We start from the raw sequence: 14,179 nt of genomic DNA, 5'->3' as shown, positions 1-14,179 counted from the left end.
TAGGTAGACAATCTTTATCCAAAATCCCGAAGGCTTTTTTGTGGAGTTTTCTTTCTCTTTAACAAGGTTGTTTGACGTGCAAACAGTTAACCCAAGTCACCACCCACTCAATGCTTGACCCCAGATGCAACGGTGGGGTGTGGCCTAGCACCGGCAGGCCTCGATTCTTTCTCAAGGCCCCATTTTATTTAGTGAGTGTATTCCTCCAGTAAGATTTTTTAAAAATTCAAACAGTCATTTATTCTGAAATTCAAAAATTCTGAGTTCTTACAACAAGCTGGTCCCGAGCATTTTGGATAAAGGATTGTGCAGCTGTATGGCCTAACCTGATCACATCTTTTACATCCACATCAGGAGCCTCCCTCAGTACGAACATCAATCAACAGTGTGACTTCTGATTCAGAAGTGAGAGTGCGGCCAACCAAACCATGGCTAAATAATGAGAAATAATTGTAAAGATATTTAAAAGTCTAGGCAAAGAAGAAAGTTTTAAAGAGTGTTTTAAAGGTGGAGGTAATGCCAGAGTTTACAGATGGAGCCAAAGCTGCCAATGGCAAAATAACAGGAGTAAAAGATGCACATGGGGCCCCAGCTGGAGAAATACTGAGGTATTGGAGGAGGCTAAAGAGATAGGGAGGGATGAGACTATAAGTGAATTAAAGAAAAGGATGAGAATTTTAAAAATTAAGTCATTACCTAATCAGGAGCCCAAGTCAGACAGTGAACAAAGACTTGGTGCAGTTCTAATATGGCCAGCAGAGTGCTTGGCTGAGTTGAATTTTATTGAAGGTGGAAGCTGGGAGTCCAGTAAGGAGTGCTCTTGAATAGGTGAGTCTGGCAGTAACAAACCCAGGGATAAGATATTTCAACAGCAGTCAGCTGACACAGAGGCAGAATTAGGCAATACAAGGAAACAGAGATTGTTGTGGTGACTGAAAACAATGGTCTTGGATTTTCCACGTTTAAATTGCAGAAGGTCATGATTCACCCAAGGAGGATGATGGTTTGCACGGTTGGTAAGGGAGACAGAAGAGAGAGAAGCAGTGTGACAAATCACAGAAGGGGCAACAAAGAGGGCTGTTATCAATGTTGACTTATTATCCTTCTATTTTCCATTGTTCGTTGAGAGAGAACTGTCCAATAACCAAGAATTGGAACAGCTTGGATGTATTGTGGCTTCGCTCTCCATGTGGGATTCAATCCTGGTAGGGAGCACATGCTCCTCTGGGCCAGTCCTCCTGATTCAGCTTGGGTAAGTAAAACACGTGGGATATAGTCAGAGACAAATGGTCAATTCAGTCTAGGAAAATAAAGTTTTAGACAAGAAGGAACAGAATGCAGCAAATCTCGAGATAGAGATGAAGGCTCAAATTCTTTAACTGCCGTGGTGAATTTGATCTTGCATTCTCTGGAATATTAATCGAGTAAAATAAACACAACACCACTCTCACATGCAGTGCAAGAGTCAGGGCACCTGAACATGGGAATTAAAATATATTATTCACTGATGCCACGGTCTCATTGTCCTGTCAGCCTGAAAATATATTTTGGTTTCCATCCTTCAATGTACAATTCTCTGAATTAGAATTAGTGAGTGCCACAACATAAGAGACCATTTGGCCCATTGTGTGTGCACTGGCTCTTTCAAAGAGCAACCCAGTTCGTCTCTGCTCTTTCCTCAGAACTCTCAATTATTTTTCTCCTTCAAGTATTTATCAAATTCCCCTTTTGAAGGCTGCTATTGAATCGATCAGGCAGCATATTCCAACTCTTAACTGCTCATGTAAAAGGTTTTGCATTTTGCTTCTGAATGTTTTTCTAACCACCTTACATTTGGATACACTAGTACTACATGTATATCATTTCAATAGCAAACATATAGCTTTGTTTACACAAAATCATTTCGCTCTTTTAGTTCTAGGCATTCCTTCATAATTACTCCATTCAGGGGGAGGGAAACAGTTGTTTCAAGCAAACTAACTCTGAGTTCAGAAAACTTCTTGTTGTTTTTACCTTCCTGTTTCAGGATTTCTTCTTCAGTCAGGCTTATATCTTTGTGAGAAAGGTTCATCGTCAGCTGTTTGTTTTCCTCTTGAAGTTTTGCGATCTGAGTGAGTAAATCCTGAGCCTCCCCTCTCCACACATCCTCGACCAGCACGAGCTCCTGATCAAAGATAGTAGAATTAGAAAGATCATAGGACCCTGTTCCTGTGACCCTGCCTCTCCACCTCTCACACAGGTGTGCACACATAGGAAGCTGGACTATACATTCGTTGCTCCATTGCATTTCAGGAAAAATATACTGTGCTCTTTGGAATTACTGACAATTCATGTTCTGGAGGAAGTAGAGAAGGGAAAATTTTATTACTTAAGAACTTGATCAATAATTTTATCAATTTAGGACATTGTCATTCTCTAAATATTAATAATAAATAATAACAACAATAATGAATAAAATTAATAGCTATTCTCATGGCACAGGTGATCAGAATCCAGAGACCAGCTGTTTATTGCAGTTATAGAGCGCTTCAAGAAACAAAACCATTCAGTCAAAGTGGTGTAAGCCACTATTTATGCTTCACCTTAACTCATCTCAACCACTGTCCCATTGTTCTAAATGTTCTAATAGGAGTAGTTTTGGGTCACTGTTCAAGTATCCTTACAGGAAAATAACAAGAATAGGTAAATCCAGCTAAGGGTACCTGTTCTTCACCGTACTGATCCAAGGCTTCTCCAAAATTGGCCACATCATTCCTGCCTTGATCCATTGGGGTTGCAAAGAAGAAGAGACTTAGTCTTTGAAACAGTCTCATGATCCTATAGCTCTCCTTTTCATCTCTCTTGTTCTGGTAGATATTCATCACTTTGTCTTCCTTCATGAGGAGCGTGGTTACTTCTTTCTAAACTCTACTGCACAGGTAGAGGAAGGAAGCAGGCACATGGGAACATGACCAGTACCACCTGCTTGAGCGATATAGTGCCATTCAGTGTCTTTGGGGAATTGGGGGGTGGGAATCACAGTGCAGGGGCTCACTCCACTGTCTCAAGGACAACCTGGATTGTGCTGGTTTCACCAGTGACAAAGAATAAAGAACAAAGAAAATTACAGCACACGAACAAGCCCTTCAGACCCTCAAGCTAGCGCCAATCCGGATCCCCGTCCCCTATTTCCAAGGATCTGTGTCCCTTTGCTCCTGCCCATTCATGTATTTGTCTAGATACATCTTAAATGGCACTATGGTGCCAGCCTCTCCCACCTTCGCTGGCACCCACCAATCTCTGCATAAAGAGCTTTCCACCTATATTTCGAATTTCCTGTTCCTTGGATGCTGCCTGACCTGCTGCGCTTTTCCAGCAACACATTTTCAGCTCTGATCTCCAGCATCTGCAGACCTCACTTTCTCCTCGAAGATTTCAAGAAGGTAGCCCAGATCCTAACTTTGCTATTTGACTTTAAGCAGGTATACAGTGGATATTCCAGGAGAGAATCAGCTGGTCCAACTACTTAGTTTAAAAAAAAACTTATTTCCAAGAATACTGAAAGAAACACAAAGAACAGAAAACAGAATACAGAGGAACCTCGATTATCCAAATATCAGATTATCCGAAGGAGATCTTGAGATCCAGATAGAAACATTACAAAGACGTGTTTCTAACACTGATTGCGTCTTTTGTTTACAGCACTTAAAAGTGAACTTGGCTGACTGAAATGCTCCTGGCCTGATGGGAGCCCAGGCACCGTCTCCAAATGACTGACCTCTGGCCCTCACTCTCAGCACAAACCTTCCCAGGAGTTCTACACGGGGGTATACCCTAACCCCCCCTTTCCCAGATAATCTCTCCAACACTGAAAAGTGCAACCTGTCAAACATGCAGTAACAGGTTGTGTGTATGTGTGTGTCTCACCCCTCCTCCCCAAAATGCAGCACCATCAGCAGTCTTATTGTTGGTGTTCAGTCCGGCTGTCCCGGAGACAGTGTGGGGGCGGACAGGAGGTGGCGTTGGATGGGGTTGTGGGGCAGGCAAGGAGTAGGGCAGTATTGGAGGGGAGGGTGGTTGTAGGGGCAGGAGCGCACGGTGGGCTAGGGGTCAGTGTTGGCCAGGGTGTGGACAGCTGGGTGGGGTGGTGTTAGATGAGGTTATGGGGCAGGGTAGAGTGGATGGGGGTGTGGGGTTGGGCACAGATGGGGGGGCGATGTTGAACAGGGCGTGCAGGGGTGGTGTTGGACAGGGAATGGGGTTGAACAGGGAGGGCGGGGTTGAACAGGGAAGGCGGGGTTGAACTGGGGTGGGCGGAGGCTCGCACACAGTGTTTTGCTGCCTCATCTCCTGAACAGGGAGTAGACTTAACAGCAAACTCCAAGCCCCAGTAGAGGCATTGAATCGATTAACCAAATAATCAATTATCCGAATGAAACAGTGCCCGTCCATTTCGTTCTGGTGATCAAGGCTCCTCTGTACCAACTAACTTATCCTATCCAAAAACCCAATAGGCCATCTCAACTTAATGATGTTGTTTTAAAATACTTACAACAACCCCATAAACGCCCCTTGGCACAGAAACGAAATATCAAATAAGTTCTTACAGGAGAGAAGTCAGAGTCAGAGAGGGTCTAACAGCCTTTCTTCACTATATACACACTGCTACATTAAAACTAAACCAATAACTGAGCTGCTAGAACCGGTCACGCCCCTTTCATTACACAAGTGCTTTATTTTTAAACTTGAAGGCCTTCCGCCTGAGACAGTATCTGTTAGCTGTAAACAAATTGGTCCTAAACTCCATTCAACCTCAGATTTGTTTGGAACCTGTGTCATTTACACCTCTCTGAAAAACACCAAGGACAACCTAAACTTGTTAAAGGAACAGTTTCAGTCAAAGGGTGGGAATCTGAAAGCGTTCCAATCAGATCTGGAATCATGCAGGGCTGCTCCCTCTCACCTGCCTTATTTATATGTTGTATAGAGCCTTTTGCTGAGTCCGTCAAGGAGAATGTGAGCCTGAGAGAAGTGACTATTCCTGACAGCAATGGCCTACAGGTTAAGGCCTCCCTGTCCATGGATGACACTGCCATTTTCTGCTCGATTCTGCTATCAGTGCACAAACTCATGAACATCTGTGACCAGTTTGAACATGCCACAGGAGACAAGGTGCATCAAGGCAAGAGTGGGGCCATGCCCTTTGGAAACTGAGCCGACCAATCCTTCATCCCCTTCACTGTCAGACAGACCACCTGAAGGTTATGGGTATTTAGTTTAAAGGGGCTGGGGTGTGCACCAAGGAGTGTATCACTAAAGTGAGGCAGACACTGGGCAGATGGGAGCACCGGTCACTCTCCATTGTGGGCAAAAACCTGGCCATCAAGTGTGAGGTGAGGTGCTCTCAGTGTTGTTGTACGTGGGTTTAGATCAGGTGGTGCTGGAAAAGGACAGCAGGTCAGGCAGCATCAGAGGAGCAGGAAAATCGACATTTCGGGCAAAAGCCCTTCATTAGGAATACGTGGCACAGGTCTGGCCTATTCCCCAAACCTGCATCACTGCAGGCACCAGTGACACCTTCCATCTCATGTGGAGATCGAAAATGGACCATGTTCAAAGGAACATCATGTATAAAGATCTGGGCAAAGAGGGAAAAAACACACCCAATGCTACCCTCACCCTGATGGCCACATTTGTGTGCACTGTATCAAGCTGTGTGCAGATCCCTGGTATGAAAACACCAAGTATCACTAAGTACTGAGGTTCTACCTGTCCCCAGTGTTGCGAAGGATGGGTCTGGCCTCATTGCTGTGGAACGTTTCAAGTAGTTGGATCGTTCCATATCACCTGTCCTTCGTGGAGAAATTTGTGAAGGAAAATATCTTTGGCCACAAGTCCCTCAGGAAGTGGTGAGCACATAGTGTCCTTAAGACCCTGTGGGAAAATGAGTGGGTGGATCCTGTCCAGTGGCTCCCTGTGCAAACTGTCAAAGTCATTTGGCAAAACAACTCATCACCAGAACTTTCAAACAAACAGCAAGACATGGCTTGGCTGGTGGTGAGAAAGAGATCCTTATGCATGCCCAGACTCTCTGTGTCATCGCACACTGCCTTCGAAGTGGCAGTGAAGGGGACGAGACTGTCACACACCTCCTTCTGGACTGTGCCTATGCAAAGGAAGTCTGGAAAGGAGTGTTTGTTGAGGTTCGTCCCAAGCTGCTCCATGACATAGGACTCTAACCTACAATCTGTTCCCTAGAATGAACACCAGCACATACATCAACTGTGCCTGGAGAACCACCAGCTCGGTGAAAGACGTTCTTTGGTTTGCCTGAAACTTGTTGGTCTTCCAGTTGAAGGAGTTAACCCCGACTGGGTGCTGCCAACTGTCCCATTCCAGGATCCAGGACTAAATGCTGAGGGACGTGCTAAAGCTTGGGGCAGTTGCCACCAAGACCCAGTGGGGAAAGACCATTGTGTAAAGTTCTTCTGCCAAAGCATTATAGGTGTCCATTCAGTAATTAGGCCCTGCTAATGCCTCGGCTAAATGCCAAGAGGTTATTTGTAAATATAGAAAATGGTGACCATCAAGGCTTAATTTGTTCTCCGTAAGTAGAACGGCTTCATTCATGGCACATGTTTCAAAAAGATTTTCATGAATAAAGTATATTTTCACCAATAAAAAAAACTCTGCTTTCTCTCTACAAGTGCTGTCAGATCTGAATTTTTCCACTCACTTCTGAGTTTGTTTCTCATTCCCCGCATCTGCGATTTTTTGGTTTATTTAGTTTCGTTAGTTGGAAAGGATTGGAGATCAATTTCCAGTTGTTACTACCTGCTCCCTACAAGTTATTATCTGCAGATCACAAGATACAAGATGAAGTGAGGAATGTGGGACAGACTTTAACTGTCCATCATTAGATGTTCCTCTGCCATCTAGTGAATGATGAAAAGCTCAATGGGAGGTGGTATTCAGTGAGTGTGGGAAGGGATGATGGTAGTGAAGGATCATAGCCTTCAGAGATCCCTATACAGAAATCATGGACAAGTACCAATGAACAAAAGAAAAATAAAATAACATTGGAACAATAATGTCAAAAATGTGTGTCCACTGAAGCAGGAAATGCAGTTACTGATCCCAATGCTTACCATCTGCAATTTGTCAACACTACAAAAGTAGATTATTGCTCACAAATTCAAGACCTTTACAGAGATTCTCAAACTCCCCAACACTTGTAAATCAAACAACGACGACACTGACTGCCACCACTTCAAATCAATTAGTCATTTTGCACACTAGCAACTGCAGCACGGTAAATTTGTATTGCTACTGAGTTTTACAATTAACAGTGTTCTGAAAATGAAAGCAAGTCAACAGGAGCTGTTGCATTTGGCAATTAGAAATTCAGATGCACTTGGCAGTTTTAAAATCAGTGTCATGAACATGAGACTGACCTGATCCAAGAGGACAGCCAGTTACCCAACCACACCCTTTAAGAAATTTCTCACTCAGTAAAGGTTAATAATACAGTATACAGATAAGCTCCTGCATGTCTGGATCACAGCAACACACAAGTTCAAAATGTGGGTGTTTCTAAATCCTTTGGAGATTTGCTAGAAAAGAAGCCTTTCTGGTGCCCAGGTCATTATAAGACCATAAGACATAGGAGTGGAAGCAAGGCCATTCCACCCATCGAGTCCACGCTGCCATTCAATCATGGCTGATGGGCATTTCAACTCCACTTACCAGCATTCTCCCCGTAGCCCTTAATTCCTCGAGACAACAAGAATCTATCAATCTCTGCCTTGAAGACATTTAGCGTCCCGACCTCCACTGCACTCCGTGGCAATGAATTCCACAGACCCACCACTCTCTGGCTGAAGAAATGTCTCCTCTTTTCTGTTCTGAATTGACCCCTCTAATTCTAAGGCCGTGTCCACGGGTCCTAGTCTCCCCACCTAACAGAAACAATTTCTTAGCATCCACCCTTTCCAAGCCATGTAGTATCTTGTAAGTTTCTATTGGATCTCCCCTTAACCTTCTGAACTCCAATCCCAGGATCCTCAGCCGTTCCTCATATGTTAGACCTACTATTCCAAGGATCATCCGTGTGAATCTCCGCTGGACACGTTCCAGTGCCAGTATGTTCTTCCTGAGGTGTGGGGCCCAAAACTGGACACAGTACTCCAAATGGGGCCTAACCAGAGCTTTATAAAGTCTCAGTAGCACATCTCTGCTTTTATATTCCAACCCTCTTGAGATAAATGACAACATTGCATTCACTTTCTTAATCACAGATTCAACCTGCATGTTTACATTTAGAGAATCCTCGACTGGCACTCCCAGATCCCTCTGTACTTTGGCTTCATAAATTTTCTCACCGTTTAGAAAGTGGTCCATGCTTGTATTTTTTTTTTGTTTGCTGTGGTTGGATGTTTATACATTAACAATTATTTCAGCCAGAGGTTATTTTAGGAGCTGGCACGGTCCCGGAACTGCTGCCAGTTGTTTTTGGTGCAAACATCATCCCATGATAACGGCTCACTACCAAACATGCAATCATGTTTAAAGCGGGCCTGGGACTTGCATTCTGCTAAAATTACACCAAAAACTCCAGTCATTAAAACTAACTCAGCAGCTTTTGATTGTAACTTTCCATACACTCTTTTCTTTGCCAGACTCTCTTCTCATCAGATAACTTTCAGCACATGGTAAGTCAACTCTGGCTCAGTGAGGATCACACCTACCTCCAAATCAGAGGCTGGAGATTTTCAAGCCCCACTTGAGGGATTTGAATGCAAAATCTAGGTCAACACCTGAGTATTCAGAGTGTGCTGCACTGTCAACAGGAGTAATGAGGAGGGGTTACTGCATGGTCAGAGGTTGAGAGATGGAACAGTACTGAGGGCACACTGCAATGTCGAGGGAGAGTGTGTATAGTCAGAGTGGGGTTCAGTGGGGGACACTCTCTGCAATTACTGCATCATTTCATTCTAAGAGCTCAGCAAGTGCAGCAGACCTGGCATTCCACTTGAGAATGATACAGTTCAATGAAATAACTAACAGGAGATGGAGGGCAACAGACCAGGTGGACTGCACAGGTTCAAGGTGGCAGCTCACCACAACTTTCTCAAGGACAACTAGGGACAGAGAATAAATGCCGGCCAGCCAGCAAAGCTCACATCACACAAATGATTTTTTACAAAATCTATGCAAAAGACAAAGCTGAAGCATTTACATCCAGCCATAAATGCCAAGTGGATGATCTATTTCAGTCTCCTCGTGAGATCCCCAGCATCACAGATGCCAGCTTCACCCATTCGGTTCATACCATTTATTATCAATAAATGGCTATAGGCACGAGATGCTGCAAAGGCTATAGGCTCTGATAACACACTAGGCGAAAGCCCTTCCTGATAAAGGGCTCCTGCCTAAAACATAGATTTTCCTGCTTCTCGGATGCTGCCTGACCTGCTGTGCTTTTCCAGCATCATTCTGATCTTGACTCTGATAACTCACTGACAATAGTACTGAAGACGTATTCTTCAAAACTAGCCAAGCGCCTAGATAAATTGTTCCAGTACAGCTACAAAAGTGGCATCTATTCAGCAGTGAAGAAAACTTCGGAGATACGTCCTGTCCATGAAAAGCAGGTCATATTCAATCCTGAAGGGCTCATGCCCGAAACGTCGATTCTCCTGCTCCTTGGATGCTGCCTGACCTGCTGCGCTTTTCCAGCAACACATTTTCAGTTTTGATCTCCAGCATCTGCAGTCCTCACTTTCTCCATATTCAATCCAGTCAATTAATGTCTACTCTCGAAGTGATGGAAGGGTCATAAGCAATAGTATTTAATGTCATTGACAATGAGCTTGGGTTCCACCAAAACTATTCTTTTCCTGACCTCAGTACAGCCTTGGTCTACACATGAACAAAGAAAGTGAGGCGAGAGAGACTGTTCTTGACATCAAAGCAACATCTGACAGAGTGTAGTGTCAAGGAGCCCAGCAAAACTGGAGTTATTGGTAAATAGGGAAAAGCTTGCTGCTGTTTCGAGTCATACCAAGCACAAAGGAAGATGGTTGTGGTTATTGGAGGGCAGTCATCTCAGCTCGAGGACATTTCTGCAAGAGATTCCTCAGAGTAGTATCCTAGGGTCAGCAATGTACCATCGATAAAATATAGTGCAGCAACTCAGCAATGCTCCTCTGACATCACCTTCAAACCTATAACAACCACCATTCAGAAGGACAAGGGCAGTAGATACACAGGAATAGTAACCCCTGCAAGCTCCCTTCCATCATCCTAACTTGGAAGTACATTGCTTTTCCTTCATGTGTTGTCGGGTCAATATTCTGAAACTCCTTTCTAAGAGCACAGTGGGTACCCCTCCATCACATGGACTGCAGCAGTTCAACGCAACAGCTCAGCACCACCTTCTCCATGGTAATTAGAAATGGGCAATATATACTGGCTGAGCCAGTGATTCCCACGTCCCCTGAACAAGTAAAATCAAATCAGCTCAAAACATTTCATTATGAGTCACTTTTGGAGGCTTTGGAGAATGTGATGATGATCTAAATAAGATGTGTTCATTCTTAAGGTGCTAATTATGTGAAATAGTTTTGCTGCTGACTGTTACAAGCTCCATTTCAGGTTCACTGTCTCTCCCTGTGTGGAGGTGGAGGGCTTTGCGAAGATTTACGGCTTGTTTACTGGGCCCTATTCCTGATAAAAAAATGCCTATTTGTTCATCTAACAAAATAGTGGCAAGAATGTGAAACTTATTACATCACGAGCAGTGAATAGTATTGCAATATTTAAGCAGAATCTAGATTAAGTACATTAGGGAGAAATAATATTGATTAGGTAAGAGGAACTAAGTTCAGAGGTGACACGTGGAATTTAACAATAGGAGAATTGTGCCATTGGCCTATCTCTGTTCTGTTATTTCTATCAACTTGGGGGCCTATTGGCCAGTGAACTTCATTGGTGAAATACATCTACCCACAATGCTTTTGGACCTTCAGAATACTAGCTCACCTCCACTGGGTATCATATAAACAACCTGGAGGAAGTAATGATGGTAGCAAAGATGGACAATGTACACTGGACGGGTAACTCGAATGTCCACCATCAAGAATGGCTCAGCAGCACCAATACTACTGAGTTAAAGGACATCTGCAGCAAGTGGTGAGGGAACCAACAAGAGAGAAAAGCATACCTGACTTCATCCTTACCAATTTGCCACCTGTAGAAACAACTGTCCATAAGAGTATCAGTAAGAGTGACCACTGCACAGTCCTTGTGGAGACAAAGTCCTGCCTTCAGGACTGATAGTACCCTCCATTGTGTTGTGTGGCACTATCACCATGCCAAATGAGACAAACTTTGAGTAGACTTAGTAACTATAAGCCCTGACAACATTCTGGCATTGGCAGTGAAGACTGTGCTCCAGACCTCGCTGCTCACCTCGCCAAGATGTTCCACAACAACCCCAACACTCTCAGCGACTTGGCAACCGGAAAATTGAAGCAAAAAGACTCAAGGCCAATGTAAAATCATTACTAATGGCAACTAAATGGCAGCAACCATGAAATGTAGTTGCCCAGTCTCAATTTGGAATCAATTCAAAATAATGTGTTGAAGAACGTGAATGCTTGATTTTACTAGAATCCATATATTAGTGGAAAGCAATGCAAATAAAGCATTGGCATGACTTGCACACCAAACCTAGGATTTGGTGATTTGTTTGATAAATGACACATTTCTATGAGTTTTGGAGTTTTCCAATTTCACACCTCTGCACAAGGAACTCTACCTAATAGTGGGACTGGCTACAAATACAGCCTTATTTGATAGTGTCCATCCTGTCCCTGCTTTGGAAAAATTCAGACAAGGGGCAAAACCATAAAATGCATTTATATTATTCAGGGGAGATGTTAGAGTCATTCAGAATGCAAACAGTCCCTCCGGTCCAACTCATCCATGCCAATCAGGCTTCCCAAACCAAACTAGACCCACTTGCCTGTGTTTGGTCCATATCCCTTTAAACTCTTCCTACTCATGTACCTGTCCAAATATCTTCTAAATGGTGTAACTGTACCTGCACCTACCACTTCATCCCACATGTGAATCATTGTGCGAGAGCGAGTGAGAGGCCTTGCTCTTTAGATCCCTTTTTAAACCTTTCTACTCTTCCCTTAAAAATATGTCATCTTGGTTTGAACTCACTCACCCTGAAGAAAAGACCTTTGCCATTCACCTTATCTATGCCCAGAATGATTTTACAAACCTCTTTAAGGTCACCCCTCAACCTCCTTTGGCCCAGTGAAAAAGGTCCCAGCCTATTCAGCCTTTTTTTTATTACACAAATCCTTCAGTCCCGGCAACATCGCTTCTGAGCCCTCTCCTTCCAATAGCAGGGGACCAGAACTGTATACATTACTCCAAAAAATGGCCTCACCAACATTCTATACAACCTCAACATGTCATCCCAACTACATACATGAACTCCTAGATCTCTCTGTTCAACAACACTACCCAGGGCCCTATAATTAACTTTACAAGTTCTGTCTTTTTTTTTGGGGGGGGGGGGAAGGAAGCAGAAATCTCTCTCCAAAATGCTGTTGAAACTGGGATCATTTGGCACTTACAAGCTAATTGAATGGGAAGGAGGAGGAATGACAAGCCTGCTCTGCCATTCAGTCCTACCAGGGGTGTTCTAGGACATCAACACCTTCCCAACAACTTCCCATTATCCTTTGATTCCAAGGCCAAGGTCTCTCCTCGTCTTAAAAGTATTCAACCAGAGAATACAGACCTGCCAACTACCAACCTTTTAAATCAAGGAATATCTCTGAAATCAAAGCAAAGAACTGCAGATGCTGGAAACTGGAAAGAAAAACAGAAATTGCTGCAGAAACCCAGCAGTATCTGTGACGAGAAAACAGACTTAATGTTTCAAGTCCAGTGAAGCAAGTTCTGAAGAAGGGTCACTGGACTGAAAAGTTAACTCTAATTTCTCCTCATCACAATCCTAAACAATCAGCTCCTTATCGAGAAACTGTGCATCCATGTTTTAGATTTCTCAAACAGCAACAACAATTTCTCGCAGCTGAATTCAATTGATATTTTTTGTTGAGATCAAACTATCAAGAAAACATAGAGCTGAATATGGATCAACCAAAAGTGGACCAAATGAAGAAAGAGTCTTTTGGAGCTAAATGCCATCCTTCTAGTCCCACTGCATTAAAATAGCATTCCTGTTTCTGCTCCAAATCACTTTCTTTTTAGAATCCCATTTCAAGTAAATTAATGTTTATTGTGGAGCAGACCTTTATATTGTGGAATGTAGCTTCCTGGGTAACCTTGTGTGCTGCCACCCTTTCAGAATAAGTATATCGTAATTAAATATTTACACCCCAAACCCCACCACCATGAAGGCGGCTGAACTCATCAGGTTCTGACTCCTTCGGTAACTGTGGGACGACATGGTGATCTTCCAGGCACTTTCGGTACACCTCTATGTCTGTTCCATCCAAGCAGTGCCAGCCAAGACACTGCTTTGCCCAGAGTCAGAGTCAGTCACGTTCTGCATCCCTCTCCAGTCTGACATAACACATCTCTGGTATCCAATTGCATAGTTCAGACCATAGTTCCCCCATCCATCTCAAGGCTGGGTCTTCAGCAAGCACTTTTACAGCAACTGTCCTGCAGATTCTCAACGTACCCCCAGGAGTCTACAGATCTTTTTGAGTAATCCTGGATAGATAACTGTAATATGCCCAGTGGAAATTTCTTTTCTAAATGTTGAATGGATTTTAGACGATATTCCCATTCACCGGAAACTGGGTTTCCTAAATAAGACAGGCACACTAAACTACATCTGAGGGGAGAAGTAGTGGAAGGGGTCACTTGCTTTTTAATGAAAGACCATAATTACCACTTTATTTATGCCGCAGAAAGCCAAAGTAATGCTTCTGATGCTACACTATTTGTTTCTTGTGCGAGGCTGTTTTCTCCACAGGCCATATTTCTCACGACCAGTTTCAACCAGATGAGTTCAAAAGGACTAAATCTGTATCAGCAAAGCTTTACTAATGACAGTTTTTATAATCCACAGACACATCACAATCCACAATCAATGGAATTAGTCTCCAATGCTGCTCGCATTTATCCTCTTGTTAATACTCCCGGA

The 14,179-nt window shown here is 43.5% G+C and overlaps 1 protein-coding gene across 4 annotated transcripts in view; it reads right to left on the bottom strand.

Moving 5' to 3' along the window:
- rilpl1 (Rab interacting lysosomal protein-like 1) overlaps positions 1–14,179 on the bottom strand; it is a 63,314-nt gene that overhangs the window by 43,128 nt on the left and 6,007 nt on the right. For all 4 annotated transcript variants that reach the window (XM_060843324.1, XM_060843323.1, XM_060843327.1 and 1 more), the window contains exon 2: positions 2,014–2,164. In XM_060843324.1, the coding sequence (XP_060699307.1) occupies positions 2,014–2,164 (151 nt within the window). The remainder of the gene's footprint in view (positions 1–2,013; positions 2,165–14,179) is intronic.

Source organism: Hemiscyllium ocellatum, chromosome 24, assembly GCF_020745735.1.
Source record: "Hemiscyllium ocellatum isolate sHemOce1 chromosome 24, sHemOce1.pat.X.cur, whole genome shotgun sequence".
NCBI classification, from domain to species: domain Eukaryota; kingdom Metazoa; phylum Chordata; class Chondrichthyes; order Orectolobiformes; family Hemiscylliidae; genus Hemiscyllium; species Hemiscyllium ocellatum.
The sequence above is the reverse complement of the archived record's forward strand: the minus strand, read 5'-3'. Positions and strand labels throughout refer to the sequence as shown.